General features: G+C 37.6%; 1 protein-coding gene across 1 annotated transcript in view; it reads left to right on the top strand.

The window, feature by feature from the left end:
• Nucleotides 1-5,474: 5,474 nt before the first annotated feature.
• LOC121417720 overlaps nucleotides 5,475-18,291 on the top strand; it is a 33,906-nt gene continuing 21,089 nt past the window's right edge. Inside the window, exons 1-6 of the mRNA XM_041611454.1 lie at nucleotides 5,475-6,567; nucleotides 10,618-10,938; nucleotides 12,948-13,220; nucleotides 15,232-15,366; nucleotides 17,005-17,163; nucleotides 17,926-18,060. Of these exons, the coding sequence (XP_041467388.1) occupies nucleotides 5,475-6,567; nucleotides 10,618-10,938; nucleotides 12,948-13,220; nucleotides 15,232-15,366; nucleotides 17,005-17,163; nucleotides 17,926-18,060 (2,116 nt within the window). The remainder of the gene's footprint in view (nucleotides 6,568-10,617; nucleotides 10,939-12,947; nucleotides 13,221-15,231; nucleotides 15,367-17,004; nucleotides 17,164-17,925; nucleotides 18,061-18,291) is intronic.

Below are 18,291 nucleotides of genomic sequence, written 5' to 3'. Positions count from 1 at the left end.
TCAATATTTGTCGTAAAAATATCGAATGATAGTATTTTATATTGTGATATATTTGTCATATTTCTGAATCTTAAGTACAAAATCAACCCAAAACAAAAGTTCAAAAAAGATATTATCAGATAATAACCTGAAAGGTAAAAGACAGTAGTGGCAGCAAAGATTGTGTCAATGAGAAAGTTTTTTAATCAAGTGTCAATATATAATTATACATGTAGCTCTTGCACTTTAAAGGAAACTTATTTTTTTCAAATCATGAAATCTTAACTCAAAATCGGTCATTCTGATGATCACCAACACAGAAAAGACACATGTGGAACAGTGTATTAAGAATGCTTGAAAATGGAATTCCATCATTACATTTCTGATTTATCAGCAATCACATTTTCTTCCACAACTATTCGGAACATATTTTGTACGTATACTACAAGCACTGTTTTTGGTAATTTCATGGATTCTGTTCCAGTTCATTTTGAGATCGTTACCATGGTTACCACAACTGGAATTTATTATTAATCACTTCTCATCAATTTTGATCATGCACGGCTGGTCTGGTATTTTTTTATATGGAAGACCCAAATGACGCGTATAATTTTTTTCTTTGTAGTTCTTAGGAGGTGTGCAATAACCATCTGCCCCATTAGAAGGCTGTATAGTGTAAATGTAATTTATGTTTCAATAGACGATCCATTATGTTTTATTTTCAACAAATGTTTACAAAAAATCCTGGTAAATCAAAGGTCTCTTAGTTTATTTTGATTTTCAAAAAGGGTGAAAAAAATAAATATAAACAACTACAGAACTATTTCTATCTTGCAATTTTCCTTAAAGAAATTACCTTTGCATTTTTTATTAATTCATACCAATGGAAAATCAAAACGATATTTTATTCTTTGTTGTGTAAATATTTTGTTCTTGGAAAGTGGTTCACTGGTTAAGTCATGGTCATGGTCCCCATGGAAATTTTACGACAGAAAAAAACTAAAAGGAAAGTATAAGATAGGAATTGCAGAGTAAAAGATAAAATTATGTTCACAATAATATAATAGTCTTTCCATTATTTTGTAATTTCCCACGATAACGGTTTATTTTGTTTCTCTTACATGCATGATTAAGAACTTTACTCTACTTTTGTGGCTCACTAGGTCACTAAAGAGGTCTGCATATGCAGATTAGTGACCACTTGGCTAATAGCCAGCTAGCCTAATGGCCACTTGGTCTAATAGCCGAATGGTCTAATGTCCACTTGAGCTATAGTAGTCAATTGGTTTTATATTTTTTTAGTAATGCCCAGTTTAGCTAATCGTCACACTTTGCCTAGTTGTCATTTCGTCTAAAGTATTTTAATGTCACTAGGTCTAATCGAATTTGGTCTAATACTGGGTCGTGTAATTGTCGGTTAGTCTAATATCAATTGGTCTAATACCAGTTCGTCTAATCCCACTTGGTCTATTATTCATTTGCCCTATATAGCAGATGGTGTAATGTGCAGTTGGTCAAAATTCCATGACGGCTATTTTTCCTAGGGTGTATCGCATTTATTGCGTTTATTTCCAATCTGTCTAATTTCCATTTGCGATAATGGCTTGTTGGACTATTCCCATTACGTCATTACACGCACAGTTTATTCATGTTGTGTTTTTCTTTTTCATTTTTGAACCTAAACACTGTGGAAATTTAATACTGCATTGTATGTTGTCCGTTCTAGGCCTTATATTAGGCATATCCCTTATCTCAAATGTAAATGCAAAATGAGAGTGGACGGGAAAAGGAATAAAAAATAAGAACAAGCAAAAAGAAAATTAAGACAAAATGAGAATGATCAAGGTTGAAAGAAGAGTCCCTAAATAAAACAATTTGAAGAAGAAGAAGTAAAAGAAGAAAAGTAATAACAAGAAGGACAAGAAAAAAGCATGCAGAAGAACAACAGCAAGAAAAAGGCGAAAAAAAAGAGACGACGAAAAAGATTCAGAAAAAGAAGCAGAAGAACAAGAAGAAGAAAAAGAAGAAGCAGAACAAGTAAGTATAGAAGAAGAAATAGTAAAAAGGAGCAGAAGAGAAGAAGAATTTTCAAATTGTACTATCTGATGGCTTTGTAACTTTTTGAATATCCAAACTACTTAACTTTTTGCTTATTTTCAGTTAAGCATCGTCCGTAATGGAGCATAACAATGATTATAAAAGAGACATAAACATGTTCACCAGATACGTTATTTACCCCCGCTATTTCGTTGTTAGAAGCTACAAGGTCCCCCAACTTATTGTAAAACCAATACTTTTAATAATGTGCATGCGGTGATGTAATGATTGTGAGTATGAGATAATTTGCAGCATCATTTATCATTATGGGCAAAATCAGAAGAATTACATTTTGATTTAAAAAAATCACATGAACGACTTTCATCAGGATTTGCGCCCGCCACCAGCCCTACCCTGACTCTACTGCTCCGGATCCTCATGACATACATGCTCGGAATGTTTCATTTTTTTTCGAAATGTCCACAAGCTTGTGCTTGCTTTTCACGCTCGAACCACCTCCCAAGAATGTCCTTTTGACAGTAATTAACAAAACACGAGCGTTTAAACATCAGCTTTCATTTTTTTTGGTCAAAACACTCACTCGTTACACTCTCTCGCGGAAAAATAAAGCCTTAATACTCTAATCTAAAAACACTTTAAAAAATATTTGCTCTACTTTGATCCATAGCCCTACTTTTAGCCTCCCCATCCTCATAACATTCAAACAACAATATCCCTTCCACCACGATTTAACGTACCTTCAAAATACAGAACCTTATTTTATCAGGTATGTAACTCTGATTGCATAATTACATATTGTCTTTCTTTCATATGCAGGGAAGCATTGATTCTGATCTTCAGATATGGAGAGATGTGTTTGGTCAAAGTTGATACTTGTCGCCGTCTTTATTGCCCAATCTTTATCTCCGGTATCTTGCGGTGAGTAATTCATTTATTATTGATTAATACAGCGTGTCTCACAGTGAAGTAAAATCAAAACAAAATAAGAATATTAATTTGCTCCCCTGAAATAGATAAATCAGCTGAACCTATCTACACAAACTACTTAATGCAAAAGTTGTATTAGGATATTTTCCAATGAAATCTGAAGAAAAGTTCGTATCTCTGTGTTCAATTGACCATATCGCATGTAATTTAAACCAGCTATTTAAAGAAAATGCTTTTTAACAACAAAAAGAATAAATACATTGTAATTGGTAATTTTCAAACTGTACTCATGTAATTGTCATCAGCACATATTGGTGGGATACGCTGTATTGAATTTGCATCTCATCGTATGAATAAATTCGAATACAATTTTTTTACAATATGATGGAGCCTTTTTCTTTATAAGTATCAGCAGCCATTTCAGACTCCTTTTTGGAAGCCAGCTTGGATTCAGTTGTTAGTATGTGTGTTTAAATATGAATTTAAGTTCAGATAATCGTTCTTCTGTAGAGTCACACCTACATTGTCTATTTGTCATTAATAGAGAAAAAGTCAAAACATTCGTCAAGCTGCCGCAGAGACAAGAATAGCGACCGATGAAAAGAACGAATTAAGCGCAAGAGCGAGCGACGTACATATCCTTTCTAAAGTAGAAACAAAGATTATAGTAATATTATGTTTGAAAGTAAGGATATAAACAGATGAAATGATAATTGATAAATAACACAATTCTATACTCCTTGACAGGAAATATGTCACAAAAGTACACTAAAGAAAAAAAACTAGGAGAAAAACAATTCTAACAATTTTTGTGGAAGCTAAAAATCTATCAAACTGATGACATGCAAATTTCATGACCTAATTTTCAAAAATAAACTATAATTTGCTGAAGTTTTGCATGCCCATTAAGCACTATATAAACAATACATGGACTAAAATCAATTTGGTAACACCCAACAATAAACACTCACTACCCTCATGATAATGCGACTCCTTCACACATTCCTATTGTGTGTCTAAATTGTGTTCTGAAGTTGGGTCCTCCTATCCCAATAAAACGTTACAAAAATACCTGGTTGGGAGGGGGGGGGGGGAACTTGTTGCCTCGAAGAAAATTCAGACTGCAATTGCCGCATTACGTGGGCACAATATTAATATACTTCACATACGTACACAGCAAAACTGTGGTGTTAACTGGTGTACATAGAAGACCACACCAGTTATTTTACACCGGTGTTTAATTGGTGGTGTTAGTTTTACACCTATAGGTGTTATTACAACGCATATGGTTGTTGCATTTACACTCTTTGGTGTTATGTTCAATCTCTAGGATGTTATTTTAACACATCAGGGTGTGATCCTCTATTAACACCAATTGGTATCAGTTTTAACACCACTGTTGTGTTAAAACTGACAGTTTTTACAGTGTACACTGTTTCCCGCTGTAATTAGCTAAAATGATGTCCAGCTCGTGATCACATGCACAATTTGAATCGATTTGGATTATTTAAATATTTTAGCACCTGAATTATTCCTCTATAAAGCTAACTCTTGTTTTTCTCCCAAATTCACGGATCACTGAAAATGATCATAATAATTATAATAATATAGGGTATTTATATTGTGCACATATCCACCTTGTTAGGTGCTCAAGGCGCTCCTATATTACCCGGCTGAGCTAGGCGTTCATAGCGAACACAGCTTTTCAGGGAATTACTTCCTACCGGTACCCATTTACCTCTCCTGGGTTGAGTGCAGCACCAAGGGCGCCGGAAGCGGGGGGGGGGGGGGCAGGGGGGGGGCACTTGCCCCCCCCCAAATAAATTTTTTGGGGGGCAAACAAGATTTTGCCCCCCCCCCATGTGCCCCCCTGAAAGTAGAAAAATGATAAATTATTTAAGGACAAAAGTTAACGATGAAGGCACTTTTCTGCCTAAAAATTGTAATTTCCATTGTCAAAAATGAAAATATTTTGGCCCTGACGGGGCAATTATTTTTTATCATAGTAAGCATGGTAAGCCTCACGTCTTTTGACGAACAATTCCTCTGTTAAACATACCTTTTATAAGCCCCTTTTCCATCTTATTACAGTGTGATAACGTTTAACCTTTTGATGAATACATTTCAGACTAAAACCGAATGCTGATGTGGTTTACGGTACACCATGTGGAGTGTTATAGAAGCAGTGGATAGATGAAGAGAAGGAAGTGGATAGGCGAGAAAGTGGAGATTTGAGAATAGAGTATTCTTTCTTGAGAATAGTCCTGAAAAGGACTGTAAACCAGAAGGAATGTTGAGTGAGAACAGCTTGAGTAGTAGAGCTGATGAGGAGATGCTGGCTTGCGTCGGCGAGTAGAGATGATGAGTAGTAGAGAGACTCGACCTCCTTCACTCCTTCACTCTGGCTCCGCTACGTCGACGACACCTTTGTCATCTGGCCGCACAGCACACCCGACCTTCACCAGTTTCTCAACCACCTCAACAACCAGCACCCTAGCATCAAGTTCACCATGGAGACCCAACGCGACAACTCAATTCCATTTCTAGACGTTCTCATCACTAAGACACCGTCTGGATTCCCATCTCACCAGGTGTACCGAAAACCTACCCACACAGACCGCTACCTCAACTTCCGCTCACACCACCACCCGTCCATCCACCAATCAGTCGCCGACACTCTCGTCAGACGAGCCCACCAACTCAGCGACAAGGCACACTTACATCAAGAACTCAAGCACGTGACCAATGCACTCACCACCATCAACCACTACCCCAGAAGAAGGATCAAGACTCAACCACCCAGCCACCAACCCAGCACCGACAGCACCGAAAACCCATCCGTAACCAAGCCCGTCGCCACCATAGTACTACCCTACATCGGCAAGACTTCACACCGACTACAACGCATCCTTCACTCTGCCAACATCCTCGTCAGACACCAATCCTCTCGAAAACTACACTCCATCCTTCACTCTCATAAGGACAAGCACCCATCCAACAAACAACCAGGCGTCTACAAGATCCCCTGCGACTGCGGTAAAGTCTACATTGGGGAAACCGGCCGAGACTTCGACACCAGACTCAAGGAACACAAGACCCACCACCGACGCAGCGACTGGGACCGATCCGCCATCGTCAAGCACGCACAACAAGAGAATCACCGCATAGAATGGGAAAGGAGCCACCTAATCACCAACATCCGGCACTGGAATACCAGAAGGGTCAGGGAAGCCATTGAGATACATCAACACAACACTGTGCCTCAAGACCCTGGCCTCCACATCAACAGCATCTGGCACCCAATCCTACGTCACCATCAAACTTCTAACCAATCCACAAACAACCAGCCGTCCACCGTCACTCCACCGAGCCCTCCTACCCAACACAGCAGTCTGATTGCATCACCAACTCAACCAGGAACTCCGCCGACACACACACCACCGCCACCGACACCTCGCTACAACCTCCGCCGACGACCAACACCTCATCCGTACACCAGGCCACCCACTCACTCCCGCCGAAGCTCACCCGACGAGTCCGCCGACCAACACGCACAGAACGCCACCATTGATGTACACACCGCCGACTCACACACACGCCGCCGTAACTCACGCCGCCCTCTACTCACCACGTCCGCATACGACGCCCACTCGTTTCCCGCCAAAACCGCCGACCCACACACAGAGCGCCACCTACGACGTCAACCCGCCGTGACCGCCGGCCCAGAGCTTTCCCCCACGTCCGCACGAACGCCATAAGTACCGCCGCACGCCGAGCGAACACTCACTCCTGAAGACGGACAGTCAACCTGTCCGAAACGTCGAGTCTCTCTACTACTCATCATCTCTACTCGCCGACGCAAGCCAGCATCTCCTCATCAGCTCTACTACTCAAGCTGTTCTCACTCAACATTCCTTCTGGTTTACAGTCCTTTTCAGGACTATTCTCAAGAAAGAATACTCTATTCTCAAATCTCCACTTTCTCGCCTATCCACTTCCTTCTCTTCTTCTATCCACTGCTTCTATAACACTCCACATGGTGTACCGTAAACCACATCAGCAATTGTACATGCCACCATGCAAACCTTCAAACAACATCTAAAACCGAATGGCAAGCTAATATTTTTTAGTATCTAAACCTTCAAATTTGAAAAAGATGGATTTTTCTTTAGATAAATGATTTGATTTGTTATATTTCGATCTAAAAAGTGAAAAAAAATCAAGCACGTTTTGAAATAAAAAGATGGCTGTGTATTTTATGCGATGCGCGAGCGATTTTTTTATTTTCATACTATGACCTGAAAGCTTTCTTTTTTCCCAATTATTCCCCTCCCTTCCATCATTCAACTGTCTTCCCGGTCCTATCTTCTTATTTTTAGCCTCACCTTCCGCCGCTTCGCCCCCTTGATCTACATATGATGACCCTTCCCACGGCAGGAATTTTGTGTAAAAATGGAATATAAGTCTCGTTAATAGAGTGTTTAAAAACAATTTTTGGGGGATTAAACATAGTTAAAGTTCACTGTGAAGGATTAATCATAACTCATGAAAACTATTCTTTATACTGAGTACGCGAACAATGAAAATATTCTTATATTCCAAGTAAATTTGGAATAAAGGGAAAGTGTTTTGGCTTAACACAGGTATGATTTTACTGGGAATGGAGCATTCTCGTCTAACCGTCTATGCACTAAACTTACTTATAAGTATCCAGAGGCGATTTTCTTTTTTCGTCATTTTTATTAGTTATGAAATTGACAGTGGCCATTAAATGTCATCACTCTTTGGCTGGCATATAGGGCTAGATGCGAGTTCGAGAATAGTTGGGCCGGTATGCCTTTTCTTTTCCTAACCAAGTTCTTAACAAAAACTATCTGTTTATATATATTTCGAAATTCGAGGATACATGTGTATAATTTCGATTTTAAATTATGTATTTTTTCCATAATAAAAGAGCACAAATAGTAGGGGGACATTTGATATTATGTACCCCCTTTCCAAAATGGTAGGGGGACGCATCCCCCCCTGGGATTTCCGCCCATGGTGATGGGGGAGCTTTTGCATTTTATAGAATAAAATTGAAAGATTTCGTGCACACTTTTGGTGAATTTTACCCTCTCGATCGGCGGCCCCCGGATGCGTACGGTCATGTTTGTCATCTTAAAGTCTTTAAAAGGCCTATATTACATTGGTTTGAAACAATTGAGTTTGCAATAAGGCTCGTAATTTGCTGGAACTGCGACCCTGATCATGAAGAAATACCAGTCTGGGTCAGAAGGGAGGAAACAGAAGGAGCAAAAAGAACTCCAAGACTGTTTAATTCTCAAGAAATTTATTTTTGAATGCTCTTAGAAACGCTTACACTCAATTTTTACACAAAGTTCTTACCGTGGGGGGGGGGGTCCCACACCCTCTCCCGCTCGATCGCTTCCGTATCTCACGCTTTCAAAAATATTGTGCCCCCTTCGGGATTTTGCCCCCCCCCCAAAAAAAAAAAAAAAAAAAACTGAAAGTGTTCCGGCGCGCTGTGCAGCACATTGTGGATCAGTTTCTTGCTGAAGGAAATTACGCCATGGCTGAGATTCAAACCCACGACCCTCTGTTTCAAAGTCCGAAGACTAATCCACTGGGCCACACCGCTCCACATTACCACATCGTTACATCCACAGCATTACCATTTCATTGTTTCTACATATTCTATTTCCGTTTTGTGGATAACAGATCCTTTTTTGCTTTTAGCTTGGAGGTATTTAGCACCATACCAACATCTCTTCCAAGGTATTTTTAAATCTCTACTGTGTTGACGTCATCGATACAATTAAAATTTTTTTCCTTGCTAACTTTTAGTATTTGTGTATTTTTATCGGTAAATGTCAGGCTGGAACAACTTTCAAATTGTCTTAATATTTAATATTAATGGTAATAATAATAATAATGATAATAATAGCGACATATTTACACAGGGTAGCCACTTCCGTTCCGAAGACTGTTCTCCCGCAGCGGGCCCTGGTATTATATTTCAAGTAAGACTTTAAAGCCTGTGTATAGCTTTGGTAAAGGGTCAATAATGTGATTGATAATCGAATATCATCTAATATGACAGTCTTACTGAAGATCAGAGACCGTTAGATATTTTTCCAACTGCACTTCTCTGAGAAAATTTCAAATATTCAAATCTTGGAAATATAGCGCCCTCTCTCGGCGATGCTTGTTTTAAATTTAAAAAATGGCATTCAAGCACTTATCTTATAAATTTAGTGATTAGATATCCAAAAGTTACAGACAAAGAACATATCTTGAAAGTTTCAGCCCATTCCATGATTTGGAATAGGATTTAATTGAAAGACAAAAACACACAGATATTTTAATTTGATCGGGTGACCCGATCAAGTTAAATTTCCATGTAAAATCGCAAAATTTATCCTGTAAAACACATTTTCATTTCATATCCTCCACATCATAACTGTTATAGGGCATATCCATTCATATTAGCTAGCAATGAATCGGAATAGTGATAGGTGCATTTTGGTGAATTTACCAAAACTATACACAAGCTTTAAAGCAAATGAACAAAAAAAATATAAAATCATCGGCATACATTGAGAGGTTGGATTCAGAACTACATGCCTGTAATCTTTTTTTGTTTATTCTAATACGTAATGGTAATATTTTGATTGCAATCAGAAAAAGATACGGAGTAAACGGATCCCATGGCCTATACCTCTTGATATATGATATTGCCTCTAGATTGGCCATTATTTAGCACACATCCCTCAACTTTTCGATAAAAGGTTTTCGACCCACTTGATTAACATTTGACCTCCGCCTATCGATTCTAGGACTTCAAATTAAAGTAAAACCGTGATCAATCGAATCGAATGCTTTCTTGAAGATAAATATCAGTTGTAACGATCTCAAAACGAGTTTAAATGTTGTCCAATAGAATTACCACCCAAGTTTTTGTATGTATTAATACACAAAAAAAAACCGTGCCAAATGGCTTTGGAAGAAAATCTGTATTAGTTGCTGAGAAATAAGCGAAATGATTACGAATTAAACTGTCGGGTATTTTTCCGAATAATATTAAATACACTGTCCCATATATGTGTTCTTTATATTAGTGATCACAAGAATTGCCCGTTTTATCTATGATTTCATGATTTCGGAAATATAATACCGGAACTAGAACTATAATAATATAATGGAAATTCACCTAAAGGCCGGTCACACCGCCCGAGCGTTGCCGGAGCGGTCGTGGAGCGGTAGGGAGAGAGGCTCGAATTTCGCTCACCGTCAATTGAGGAAAAAATCGAAAACAAAATAAAAAAAATCGAAATCGAAAATTGTGAACGGTAGCGAGCGGTGATGATTTTTTCTCTCCGCTCCACGACCGCTCCAACAACGCTCGGGCGGTGTGACCAGGCCTTTAAGTTTAAAGGCTTTCTCGTGAAATAAATGTTTGCTGCAACTACTGTCTTTTACATTTAAAGTCGACTGTTTCAATGTCACCATGTTTTTATTCATTTCACCTCGTTACACAAAAATTAAACCAAAATAAAGAACATGTATACAATGTAAGACTGCGTTCTACACTTGGAGCTTCAAGCGTGAAAATGCATTGAAATTATGTTTAATCTCCATATCAATTTGCAGGTGAGGTGGTTCGTATCACAGTGCTGTCCGTAGGATATACAGCAATCGAAACATCCGATGATGTACGGTACCAATGCTACCGCAGTGTACAACATGCAGATGCCACATTGTCGTTTGGACGCTCTGCACCCATAACAACGAGTATATCACCACCACCACACAGAAATCACCCTGTCCCTATACATGCACATGTACTGATTGTTTGGTTCTCTGATTATGGGGATTATTGGCATACGAACGGGTTTGGTCCCTTCTACTGTGAGGCTGCTACGGCTTGTGGAGATGTAACAAGGGTCACTACATTTTTTCAGAGAAGTGATGGTAAGATCTTTTCTTCTTCTTTTCATAGCGGCATGCTGTAAGCTACCTAGCCACGATGGGAAAAATATAATAGCCATCTTTCGCAAACCTCAGGGCCGGTAGCATAAGTTAAGGCCCCCTGACACAAAAGTTAACGATTAATCACACACTTGGTTTTTAAGATTTATTGTACATTATGGTCAATAGAAGCAAACGTAGAAAACTGCTCTACAATCATTGCTAAGCTTTGTGTTACAGGCCCTATAGATCTGATTTTCGTGTGCATAATTCTTTCATGCGACACCCGTACCATGCTATTAAATCCCGCTTTCATGCATGTACGACTGATGGTCATCATCGTATATGCCCCCGTGCCGGCGGCGAGCCTCTACTAAGACAGCTGGAAATTCGAAATGCAGGGCCTACAATAGATTATGACATGGATAAGAAAGTGGTTTTTCAAACAAATCGAGTAAATATTTAGTGAGGAAAAAGTTAGTGCATTAAGGCTTAGATATAGATCATTACAATCCATCGAATCGATATTGCATTTAATTTGGATTATTGGTGGATCACTGGTAATTGATTCCATTGGTCAAACCATCTCTCCAACCGAAACCATTTCGCATGCGTAAATGTACACGGCATATGCAATAGGCTTAAACGTCTGAATTTGTTATTGACATACCTTACTTTTACGTTCAAAATATGTAGGGATTATGTTTGTATTGTGTGTGTTACCATTTTTCTCATTAAAATCAGTGATTGTAAGTGTAACGCACTCACTTTTTCATACTCACGCATTATGCTTGATTCGCTTTGATAATATTCCTGTCAGTTTGAATTTTTTGAAATATTTCATACATAATCAACTGTGGTCCTGCGCTTTTACTGCCCCCCCCCCCCCCCCCCCCGTTAAATGCATTTGCCCGTATTTTGATGTCAGGTTTAAAGGGGAAGTTCACCCTGAAGAAAACGTTGCTGTAAAAATAGCAGAAAAAATAGTAAAAAATATTGGTGAAGGTTTCAAGAAAATCCGTTAAAGAGTAAGAAAGTTATTAGAGTTCAAAGTTTTGGATTTGTGACGTCATAAACGAGCAGCTGTCCCATGTGTTATGTAATATAAAATGCATGAATTTCAAATTTTGTATGGTTCCTGATGACTTTATATTTGTTTTCTATTCGTGATCGGGTGTGAAATGATTTGTCTATTGATATACATAGGGTATAGTGAAAACCATTTTCAATTTTTTTGAGAAAATGACATTTCATTGATTTTTTACCATTCGCTTTGTAGGAATGCTGCTCGCATATGACGTCACAAATCAAATAATTGAAATTCTAATAACTTTTTAATTATTTGATGAATTTTTCTCAAAACTTCGGCAATATTTTTTATTATTTTTTGTGCTATTTTTACAATAAACTTTTTGTCAGGGTGAACTTCCCCTTTAACTTAGGCCATGGTCTAACTCCTACATAAAATTATGGGAAGACAAGAGTGTCAAAAGTTGTATTAAGTTGTATGTTTCTTATGTTTACTCTGCTCTTTCCTGATTCATCGATGGTGAAGACAATCACCTGTTTATACTTCCTAGACAGTTATGAATGATTTGAGAGCCAAATGAGCTCAAATATTATATCTGTACCGCTAGTGATGCATCAACAATTGGCTATCCATACTCAAACCCCAACTTTAAACCTAAGTTAAAGTTAAACCCGACTTCGAATACTTGTCATTGCATTAATCTAATAAGTAACTGCAGGAAAGACTACTTTATTTGAGAAAAAGTTGCATATTGGTGCATTGAGGATAAGATTTAGACACCAGGGGCCCGATGCAGAAAGAGTTGCAATCGATCGCAACTCTAAAAATCATGCGCAACTTGATTTTCAACCAATCAACAGCGCGCATTTGGGACTTGCGTTTGATTTTTTTTGACTTGCGTTTAAACGCAACTCTTTCTGCAACAGGCCCCAGTTCAATTATGTTTCAATCTTCATGAGCGTTTATTTTATCATATTAACAGCTAAGTTCATACCAAGTGAGGGGGTGTTTACAAAGACAGTCAGTGTGGATGACACAGGAGTAGTGATCTCAATGACTGATCGATACTCACCTGATACTGATGGCAGTATCACATGGAGGAAAGATGGTGGTGACGTTCTTACACAATTTGAGGGACAGTCCAGTATCAGCTTCCCAAACCCAATCCGGATATCAGACCAAGGGATTTATGAGATCTACTATGATGGCGAGAGAGATCAAAACAGAGGAGGAATCTACAGACTTATCGTCAGAGGTAATCCCCATCTCCTTATTTCTAATTAATTAGACTTATTTTAAGATATCTTCATTAACGAAATAAACTTTGGCAGAGGTAATCCCCATTTCCTTATTTCTAATTAATTAGACTTATTTTAAGATATCTTCATTAACGAAATAAACTTTGGCTTTCAAGGAAGCAACGAGATCTATAGGAATTTTCGTTTTATGGTGTCCTTCTCAATATATGAAACTGAATATTCCTTTACTAAGAAAAAAAATCCGATTAAAGAAGAAACTTTGCTACGGGAATTGTAAGTCATTTACAGCTCAATAAACAGAGAAAATTGTTTTGTATTGTGCTTTCAATAGTAAATAGTTTCACCGTGTAGATAAATGGATCAATTATTTGCCAATCATATTGATTCATTGTCTATGTTCTTATCAATTCAGTAAAGTAAAAAAAAATAATCATACGTTTAGGATTATTGGTTTAATATAAATTTGTAAAGACTTTGTACGTACACGAAAAGTAATTAGCGTTGTACATTTTAAAGCACGTTTCATAGAATTTCTTTATCTGAAAATAAAGAGCTCAGTTGCAAAAGGGTAAGGTCCATTTTTCATCAAATTTGATTTTTTGTTTGTATCACTATACAGCTTCTTAGTAGATCTATTAGATGATACCCAAGAACAGTTGACATTTTCATTTTAAAAAAATAGCAAAAATAGCCAAGAAAATCACTTTTTTTCAATAAGGGTTAGGTCCACAAAGATTTTTTTTGGAAAAAATATTAAGAAAATATGTGTGTGTGTGTATTTGAGTTTTGTCAGACGTATATCAATCAGATATGATTATTAACGTCTGGGACCGACCTTTAACGTCACCATCCGAAAGACGTGACCAAGGCTCGAACCTCTGCACCAATTTGTACCTCCACACATAGCTTGGATTGAAGGCGCACGCCATAGCGCCCAGAAAAATATGAAGACAGGTAGATTTAATTTATACCCAATTTTATGTTCTCACGGTACGGTATCTTGAAAATCTAGTTTCACATAAAAATATTGCAATCGATGGGAGAAATAAAAAAAACAAAATTGGGGGGATTAGACCTAACCCATTTTGCCACCAAACTCTTTTGAAGAACTCAATTGTCAAATGGGTTTTAATAGGTTTAATTTTCAAACATTTTATTGTTTTGTGTCTCGAAACCTATATGTCCTTAATCGCTCTGATGATCCAAAGGACAATTTGAAATTAACATTAAAACATTAATAACAGTGGCAAAGAAAGATTACTTTTTCATCAAAGAGATTGGATTCATTTCAGTTTGCGTGCAAAAGGGATAAGGTCCGCAATGATATTTTTTAATAAAAATATAGAAATAAACTGAAGACATTTCTTTTATACCCAATGTTATGTACACATGATAGGGTAATGCATGTACATCATGACAATTTAGTTTCTCATAAAAAATATTGCAAGAAGTGAGAATAAAGAACATGATATTTGTCGGAATGGTCTAAAGCGGACATAACCTATTTTGCGACCAAACTCTTCAAATATTGCATAATTTTGGTACCAGTGTCTCAAATTTATACTTTGTTCACAATTGCTCTACGGCGGCCGTTTTATCAATTTCGATTCAAATCACCTTTATGTAGTTGGACAAAAAAAAATGTTTAAACGGCTGTTTTCGACTCGCCGTACGGCCGCCGTATAGAACAAATGTGACCATGGTATTAGTCTCAAAACATGCGATATGTAAGACTTGACAATAGGAAGTCAGCAAGCGGAGCAGTCAAATTGCGCTGTGGTGTAGACACAAATTTGTTGAGAAGGGTCAATTCAACCCACAGGTTATTGTGCTTAGACAATCAAAAGCTACACTTTTTATTTTAAATGATTTTTAACTAACACCCCATAGTATGCATAATTTTGTCAAAACACATAGTACTTTATTCGGTTAAGTCTTTTCTTTTCCATGGCCTCTGCTAATGCTTTATTTATTTTGTCCTTTCTTTTTGTCTCTGTCTGCCATTAGAATGTCCTGCCGGCAAGTGGGGTCCACCTAAATGCTATGGTGTCTGTGATAACTGCTACAACGGTGGTGTCTGTGATGATAAATCTGGTCTTTGCATCTGCCCAAACAATTTCAAAGGAAAGAATTGTTTAGAAAGTGAGCATTTATAAAAAAAAATATACGGACATCTATTTTTATACGCCCGCCTTACGGGACGTATTATGGTATTACGCTCGGTGTCCGTCTGTCTGTCCGTCCGTCTTTGACCTCTTTTTAAACGCGATAAATTCAGTTTAACCTAACCTATGCTCATATAATTTAGTGTGTATGATAAACTATCATGGATCCCAGAAAGCCTATTGATTTTAAGATCAATAGATCAAAGATTAAGGTCACAGTAACATATTTTCATCCTACATTTCTCAGCTCCTTGTAAACGCGATAGCTTCAGTTTAACTTAACATGGGCTCACACAATTGTGTGTGTGATACTTACATTGATTGATTTTGGGGTTCAAAAGGTCAAAGATAAAATCGCCACCTTCCGCTCTTCTTCTTTGACCAATAACTCCACTTTCCGCGTGGCAGGCGGGTATATTATGCTATTGCCCCGTAAAACTCTTGTTTCTATCATTACTGTAATTATGATTCACTATCATCATCATCATCATTACCATCATCATCATCCATCATCATCATCATTTTTATTATTATTATTATTCCTTATCTGGCATATCAACCAACTATGAAACAGTCTACATGTACATGAAAATTTGTGACCTACCTCCCCAAAACAACAAATAAGTCGCCAGGTAAGGTTTTTTGTCAAACGCCAAAGTAAAAATTTTGTCTCCAAAAACCCAAAATTAAGAAAACAGCTTATCTGAAAAAGATAGTGTAAAAAAAATTGAAGTCATGACATTGAATAAAAGATAAGATACAAGAGCTTCATACACACTAATATTTTGTCAGACTGCTTGGAAGTTTCACTTAGATTACACAGTATGCACATCTCATGCTTGAGAGAACCCAAACTTCAATCCTTGTTTTCTCCTTATGTTATAAGCTCTTGCTGAATACCTCTGCATTCAATCAATTACTGGTTATTGTTGGTTAATTTTAAACATATATATCATTTTAAAGCTTAGGAAATGAACTTCTAAGCTCAAAAAAATCTCAGTATTCATTCGGGCCGACTTAATGTTGGTTTTTGGGGTGGCAGGTCACGTTTATGATTGGTTAAAATGGAAGGAATTGAATTGAATTTAAAAAGAAACGATTTGTTTGTACTTCATGTATATGTGGCACGCTTTCATAAAGCTTACATATATTGAATAGTGTTTAGGTCTTAGTATACAACACAGACTCCCAGATATTAGAAGTACACATTTAGCATGTTTAGGAATGAATCATGTAATAAATCTCAATCTTAATGAGTTGCCATGCTAGTTTCTCCATTAGTGCAGGGTTTGGGGAAGTTATCTATTATGTCGTTTTCATCCACACGGAGAGCTCTACTAAGGTCCAAAGTCGTAGTGAGATTCCCGACCACACGAACGACTCCACACAGTTCGCCATTACTCGGTGAACCTCCAAGCACGTCAATGTTTTCAGCAGTCTCATTTCGGTCTATGATTTAACTTGTTTTCTTTTTCTTTTTTCTTTTCTAATTAGTTGACTGTATATTATTATAATCCGCCAACCTGTGCGCTTTGAAACACCAGTATCTAGAGCCCTACAAATCTTAGGATTATTATTATTGCTATTAACATTTACATTTCAAATTTTTCTTCAGTTTGCAGGGATGATGGAGGAAATAACTTTGGAATAAACTGCGAATCTTATTGCTCATATCGTAACTCGCCAACTCAATGTCGTGGCTTTTTGTTTTGTCTGCCTGATCCTTATGGATGTTCATGTGATGTTGGTTCCCAAGGCCTTTCATGTGATAGTGGTAAGTCTTGTGGTGAACGGTGTCCGTCAATCTTGTTCAGTTGTTCTAGTTAGAAAGGTATATTTTGCAATACGTGCAAAGTAGCAGTTTAGACATGTGACTTTCACTTTTATTACTGCTTGCATAGTGCTTTCATCCTGACAAAAAGCTGGAATTTAGCATTTCAAACTATAAAAGTAATATGAGTCTCCTGTTTTGTACATTTAACGATAGTACAACAGTATACATGACGGTATCATTTCCGTCTGAACCATGCCTTCGCTTTCCACAGGCGATTACTTGAACTGATAGTGTGCGACAATAAATAAGGACTCGGAAGCAACTTTGTAGTTAGGATCAATACTTTTATTAACCGTAATCAACAGAAGAGTCGGACAAACGTGATGCCGCATAACTGACGCAGCTGGCGCTATAACATCAGATACAAATCAAATGGCGGTGGAGTATTTAGTCCATTCTGTTTTATTGTTGAAGGGGAATAGTTCTACAGGCATGGTTGGACTTAAGTAAGAGTACAGGCGACAAAGGAGAAGGAGCAGTAGTAGAAGTAGGAGAAGGAGCAGTAGTATAAGTAGGAGAAGAAGAAAGACACGAATATGGAGGAGGAGGAATATGATTGGGAGGAGAAAGGGAAGAGAAAGAAAAAAATAAATAGAGAAAGTGAGAGAGAGAGAGAGAGAGAAGAGGGCCAGGATGGGATGGCAAACAAAATATATATATACATTTTTTTGTATTAAGAATAACAATTACCCCCTCTCTCAGATTGTCTAGTTGGTACATATGGCGTAGGATGCTCACAGACATGTCACTGTGCAGATGAGTCATCGTGTGACCCTTTTAGTGGAATATGTACCACAGGTGGATGCCAGCCTGGTTGGTCGGGGAACAATTGTCAAAGTGAGTCTATAATTTTAGCTATTTTGAGAGAAAACTGTTTTGTTCTGAACAGAACAGTATACATTATGCATGTGTACGGTTCTGCGCATTTAAACTCTAGGCATCTGTATCCACAACATGCAAAGAGGATTGGTATGTTTAAACACTGGGTTTTTTTCCAAATATGTTTTAAACACGTTTTAAAAAACTAATTTCCCCTTCCCCCAAAAATAAAATTAAAAAAATAAACAA

Source organism: Lytechinus variegatus, chromosome 6, assembly GCF_018143015.1.
Source record: "Lytechinus variegatus isolate NC3 chromosome 6, Lvar_3.0, whole genome shotgun sequence".
NCBI classification, from domain to species: Eukaryota; Metazoa; Echinodermata; class Echinoidea; order Temnopleuroida; family Toxopneustidae; genus Lytechinus; species Lytechinus variegatus.
Note: the sequence above shows the minus strand (reverse complement) of the source record. Positions and strands in the feature narration are given on the sequence as shown.